Source organism: Hippoglossus hippoglossus, chromosome 4, assembly GCF_009819705.1.
Source record: "Hippoglossus hippoglossus isolate fHipHip1 chromosome 4, fHipHip1.pri, whole genome shotgun sequence".
NCBI lineage: Eukaryota > Metazoa > Chordata > Actinopteri > Pleuronectiformes > Pleuronectidae > Hippoglossus > Hippoglossus hippoglossus.
In genome coordinates this window covers 8838477-8844476 of record NC_047154.1, presented here as the reverse complement: position 1 = coordinate 8844476, position 6000 = coordinate 8838477, and the positions used below count along the sequence as shown (strand labels likewise).

The following is a 6000-nucleotide window of genomic DNA, read 5'->3' as shown; positions in this document are numbered from 1 at the left end:
TAAAGTCTGACAGTGTGCATGCTGCAGAAGTAAAATCTTTCTTTCACAGAACTGAGTGATATCCATCAAGATGATCCAGATCCTGCAGGACCACTGTCACACATGTTGGGTTGGTTATATTTGTTTTTCCTTAAGCTTCTTCCTTACTTCACTTTCCAGTTGCAGTAATTTCTCATAAAAAACCTCTGACGTTTCCAAATCGACGTCCATCTGAAAAGAGGACCAGGAGACACAAAACTCAGACTGTGAACTACTTGACATGACTATCTAAACGTATAATCTGTTTTGCCGCACCTTCCGTGGTTGTGTGTAGTTGTTGCCCAGTCCAGATGTTAAGCTGTGGTACTTCACTTGTGGGTCCAGTGATTCAGGATTTTGCTTAAACATCCAAAACTACAGGAGAGAGCAGCAATACAGAATTTTTTTTGTACTAAAGAGTGTATAGATATAGAGCTCAACAACATAGTTCCGGAAGTAAAAGTCCGATTCATTGTCTGAGTAGAGATCTTGATCATCAGACACAATATTGTAACCATCCAAGGTAGATTTACTATAAGCGACGAGATAATGAAACAATGTTATCTACTCCTGTGGAAGCACGACTCCATATGATATCAACTACGTTTGAAAAAAATAACGTGTTTTATCTGCAATGTAAAAAAAAAACAACTACACTACCCACAATCCTCAGATGTGACAGTGAAGTCTAAAATTGGTGGAGCTTGCTGTTTCCATGGAAATGGTTACCACAACCTCGAGAATCATGTTGGCTACGATCGGATCATTCCAGGTTACTAAACTAGTTACTACACTATACATTATATACATACATACACGAGACAAACTATAATTTATTGCAACAAGGTCAAATTTAAGAATACACACTGGAAGTCATTGGAAAAGGATTGTTTGCAAAGGTTTATGTAGTTCCTTCCCTCTTTAAATAATTATGTACACACTCTTGTATCTTTGCTTTTTTTTTCTGTTTTCCAATATTTTTTGCTACGAATCAAATGTGTTATGTTCACAATCCACTGCTTAGCTGGTTGGCCTGTTTCCAGGATTAAAGGAATTTTCCAAAACGTTGCTGGAGTAATTGAATGGGAAATATACTTCCAGAACTAGAGTTGTTCTAAAAGTCACTTTTTCACTTTATTAGACATTTTCTTTTACATACCAGGGCTTCAGCTCCATTATAAGGTGTCAGGGTGAAAGTGTTGGTGAACATTCTTATCTGTGATCATGAAAGACGAAAACGAATGACTCAAAAACTGATTTCATACACACAATATTAACTGGAGGAGCAGATATGGGTCAGTAATTTATATTGAGAGCTGCACTCACAAGCCAAAAGAGAGGCATTAGCAGGGTCCAGAGGAATGCTGGGAAAGAGGGCAGGATGCCGTAGGTCAGACTGGTCATCACAAAACCAGGACAAATCACAGATGAGTACAAACCCTGGAAAGCAAAAAGGCAGAAGGATCTCGATCATCAAAGTCTTTTAATTGGCATGAGACATACGCAACACAACATGTGATGTGTGTGAGAGACGACCTGTTTGTTGTAGTGTGTGTTGAGTGCCAGGCTGAGCAGGTCGGAGGCATATTTGGAGGAGCTGTAGGGCTGGGTGCCTCTCAGGTGCTGTACGTCTTCAAGGTTAAAAGCTGAGCGGTGGGCGTTACTGGAGGAGGTCCAGATCAGCTGTGAGGTCCGACCTGTTTGGCACAGAACTGGCTCCAGCTCCCTTATCTGGGCCATAACACAGAGGGCACACGACAACATCACGTCATCATGATAAGTCATTAAGCCTTAGTTCAGCTATAGTTCTAAATAACAAAGCAAAGAACAATGTGCTTTTGTTTCCGCTGCAATTTGTATTTTAAGGTGACAGAATGTGGCATCCTGCTGATTTGAAAAAAGAAAAGTTAATTACATTTTAAAAACCAGTTTTATCTATATGAGAAACAGGTGAAATGTAATTCTTTCAAATATGAATTCACTTTTACATCTTGAACGGACTCTTAAGATATAGCTTACAGGCAGCATGGACAATAATATAGAAAAAAATGTTCATGTACACAACATGCCCTTTTAAGATGAATGAAACTAATCAGCAAATGTAAATTCCCCTAAACTTTATTGACTTTATTGAGAGTTTTCAAAAGGACCCCACTAAAAGTCACTTTTTCTCTAACTGTCTAGAAAGCAAATTAGCAATAAAGATACATTTCTGATGTTTTGAGCAGGTTCCTCTTTGATGGCAAGTTGATATGACGGACAGAATTCCCCTGCAAACGCACACTAAGCAGAAACCTCTCTGCAGTGACCTTATGGCTGGAACACTGTAAATTTTTAATGAGCATCACTGATCAGTGACAGTCGGATCTAGTATCACCTATATTTGGTCCACAAGGGCAAACAGCTGCCAAGAGAAATGAAGGGAATGTGCATTAGTTCTTCAGGAGAAGAAGAAGGACAGGGCAAGGAAGAGAGGCAGAGTGTTGCCCGAGGACTTGAAATAAGCTGCAGTGTAATGGAAGGAGTCTGTTGTATGATTAGAAAACGTGTGAAAAAGTAAAGCAGTTTTTAGATAGATTATTTGGTCGACAAAGTAGAAGTAACTGACTAGTAGGAAATGACCAAACAGGTTGGTTGCAAAAACTTCTTGCAGGCCATCAGAAGTGATGTCGTCCTTCTGCGTCAGAATCCCCTCGCCGGTGGCAAACATGGTAACGATATTGCTGAAATAGAAGCATCATAGAAATAATGTAGATGACTGAAGCATTTAGGATGGGTCAGATTATAAAACTCCATCACATGGAGTGACATAGAGGAGCTTCATGACTCAGGAGCATCTAAAATCAATAACATACCTGGAGAAGAGGCCTTTGAAAAAGGCTTTTACATCAAACTGTGGGTTTGGCATGATTCCTGCATTCAGGTAGAGGTAATCTAACTGGTTATACCTGCAGATGACAAGCAAAGGCACAGATATGTATTTAGTTGCTTTCTAACACACAAATAAAGAATCTGTTCCTCGTTATTCAAATGTGTGTGTGTGTGTGTGTGTGTGTGTGAGTGTGTGAGTGAGTGAGTGAGAGAGAGGCCTTCCTACTACCTGAGCTTGACCTCCCGTGCGGCGCTGATGACAGAGGAGATGCTGCTGGTGTCCAGCTGCAGCAGGGCCACCTGAGCCGTGGGGTGAAACGTGAGGAGGGCAGCGCGAGCAGCCTGAGCCCGACGCATGTTCCTGCAGGCCAGACACAGCTGCAGGCCTTCCGAGTCCTGCGAGAGGAGACGCTCGCAAAGCGCCAGGCCGATGCCACTGCAGGGAGACACATAGCATGGACACGTGTTACTATAAGCACAAAGTACCTGAATGTTCAAGATAATATTTCATGACACATTCTTGTACTAAAAGTAACATAACTGGGCTGCCATTTTGTCTGAGACTATTTTTATAGAGATTTCAAAGAGGCAAATAAATAACCAATATGTAAATAATAGAATGAAATACTAAACACATCCTAAAATAGGATTGAAGATATTGAGAGAAAGTTATTAGTTTTTTCCACTTGAGATGCCAGACTTCAGGTGTATAACAACAACAATAAATACAGTCATTACCTATTTGCTCCCGTCACCAAAACCACCTTATTCATCTTTTCAGGTCCAAACTGGAAACAAATGAAACAGAAAACACAAATTTTACAGGCAAATGTTCTTAACATGCAACAAGTTCTGTGTCTGGTCCATGTGTGCCTGTCTCCAGTCTCCACCTCCATCCTGGGATTGGACACTCCAGCGAGATCCAGCCAATGAGATCCTGACACCATCTGGTCAGCTTCAAGCACCGCCCACACAGTATACAATATACAGCTCTCATGAATAAGACAGCAGCTCACACAGAGAGAGGTATTCACTTCCCTGTTTAAGTTTTATTTTGTAATTTGTCCATCAATGTACAACTTTAGTTTATATAAAAAAAAACATTCTCACTGAAAAATTTAGTACAAAGTTTTAATAAAACTATAAAAAATATGACTTATCAGGGTGCAATAACATTTTTGCAGCTCTACACTCATTTATGACACTGTGAAGATGTAAATGCCATGAAATGACTTAGGAATTTGTCTTCAAACCAGATAGTACACAAGACTGTAAAGTAGTGAAAGATAAAGGCTGAGACGCCATGCGCCATGGATAGAAGTGTCTTTAACGTACGAGGTAAGTGGGACAAAGGCCTCTGATAAGAGTGCAGAAACTGTAAATACAGCCCATGTAGCTCAAACAGTGGTATGCAGTATGACGTTCAAGCTATTGGAGTAAAACAAAGAACACACAGCTTTATTCCATATGGAAAAACACAGGAAAACACGTAGATCAGTAACAGAGAGAGCAAGTTGACTGCTGATAGCTAATTCCCATTGATGAGTCCTTAGGATGTGTTTGAATGAGCTAAACCACTGTGTGATCTGCAGCAGTCATAAGTCATGATTTATTACTCAATGTTCTTCTCCATTCCTCTTTTAAAAGACAATTTACTTTCTCTTCTTCAACATCCACAACACACTCAGTGACATCTCTTCAATGAAACAGACTGAAAACATACTAGTAACCAACACAGCACCACCTGGATTCCTGATTTAGTTTGACAAAGTAAATGACATGATATTTCACACACATCAACTTTAAAAGCATATTAATACACAAAACATAACCAGACACACATGAACATATAAATACAAAATACAAAATATTGATATTTGAGATTTAGACTTATCTATTGAATATACACAGGCATATACATGTTGTGTTCAGATCACTGTAGGAAAACTGCAGGGAGATGAGAAGGACCGAGTAACTCTATGTTCTTGTTTAAACAACGTGTGGAGGTTTGTCTGAGCGACTGAGATGAAACACTTGAAATATAATGAAATGTAACAGTAATGGATCGCTGCACTTTTTCCTTCTACATTCAAGCAGTCCTCAAGAAAAAAGTTCTTCTACAACGTTTGTTTACCGAGCACGGTGGCAACATGGGAAATCTAAACTCATATCAACAAAATGAACATTTTATTTTCAAAAGTGCCGTAGGTCACTTGCTACATTTAATTCTGACTTGCACAACATGTGTCACCACACAACCGTAATCATCTTTGTTTCATGTGTGTTTTTCAGGGTTGGTGTACAACTACACAGAATTGATTTTCTTAAGAATATCTGCCTTTCTATAAGACATCTTGTCCAATGTGATTGTGCTGATTAAATTCAAACTGACACACACACAAAATGTCTCTGCTAGTCCATCTTTGAGGTGTGTTAAGTCCATGGAACAGTGTTTCCCAGATCGTAGCTTGTAGCCCACAGGTGGTTCTCACCCCCAAGACAAGACGAATTGAACCTGGAGTGTCTCTCCTGCTTTAGTCGAGCACCACTTCTTCCAGAGAGGAGCAGACTGGGAATCACTGTCTGAAAACATAGCCCCGGCTTAAGGCTGTATTTCCAGGAGGGCTTGGTGTATTTCCTGGAAGGAGGGCCGTTCTTTGGTGTTCCTCCTCCAGCAGCTCAGCATGATCTTGTAGAGCGGGTCTGGACACAGCACAGGCTGAGGCAAGTAGATCTAGACGATAAGGAGAGAGAAATTAAGGACATGGATTTACTGGTTACCTGCGCCAAGGAGGTTATGTTTCCGCTCCTGTTTGTTAGTTGCTTGGTTTGTTTGTTTTTAAGCAAGATTATGCAAAAACAACAGAACAGATTTCCCACAAAACTTGGTGAAAGGATACTGTAAAGGTCGGAATCCATTAAATTATGGTGCAGATCCGGATCAGAGGTCGGATCCAGGATTTTCATTTCACTATCTTTAACATTGCGAGATAGGGCGAGTTATTCATGAATCTGATTCAAGGACTGATTATTAGAAGTGTGTGAAATTTGGTGCATCTTGATTGAATTTATGAGGACTTTTGGGCCTTGGCGAAGGTATGAGCTCTAATG

General features: G+C 40.1%; 2 protein-coding genes across 5 annotated transcripts in view; both read right to left on the bottom strand.

Annotated features, from left to right (window-relative positions):
• On the bottom strand, positions 1–3780 carry hsd17b7 (hydroxysteroid (17-beta) dehydrogenase 7). Its single transcript, XM_034584221.1, has 9 exons — positions 3628–3780; positions 3119–3325; positions 2874–2966; positions 2627–2741; positions 1555–1749; positions 1345–1458; positions 1178–1234; positions 295–393; positions 1–210 (listed from the first exon to the last, which is right to left on the bottom strand). Exons 1-9 carry the CDS (start codon positions 3729–3731, stop codon positions 115–117), a joined length of 1080 nt encoding a protein of 359 aa, XP_034440112.1. The 5' UTR covers positions 3732–3780; the 3' UTR covers positions 1–114.
• An 876-nt stretch (positions 3781–4656) lies between these two features.
• ddr2a (discoidin domain receptor tyrosine kinase 2a) overlaps positions 4657–6000 on the bottom strand; it is a 31146-nt gene continuing 29802 nt past the window's right edge. For all 4 annotated transcript variants that reach the window (XM_034584181.1, XM_034584180.1, XM_034584183.1 and 1 more), the window contains exon 17: positions 4657–5623. In XM_034584181.1, the coding sequence (XP_034440072.1) occupies positions 5492–5623 (132 nt within the window). In that variant the 3' untranslated portion in view covers positions 4657–5491. The remainder of the gene's footprint in view (positions 5624–6000) is intronic.

Coding starts and splice junctions, on each gene's coding strand:
- hsd17b7 (XM_034584221.1), bottom strand. CDS start 3,731: ATGTTAAGAACATTTGCCTGTAAAATTTGTGTTTTCTGTTTCATTTGT. Junction 2,967..3,118: donor GCACGGGAGGTCAAGCTCAG/GTAGTAGGAAGG, acceptor TGTCATCTGCAG/GTATAACCAGTTAGATTACC. Junction 1,750..2,626: donor TGTTTGGTCATTTCCTACTA/GTCAGTTACTTC, acceptor GTTATGGCCCAG/ATAAGGGAGCTGGAGCCAGT.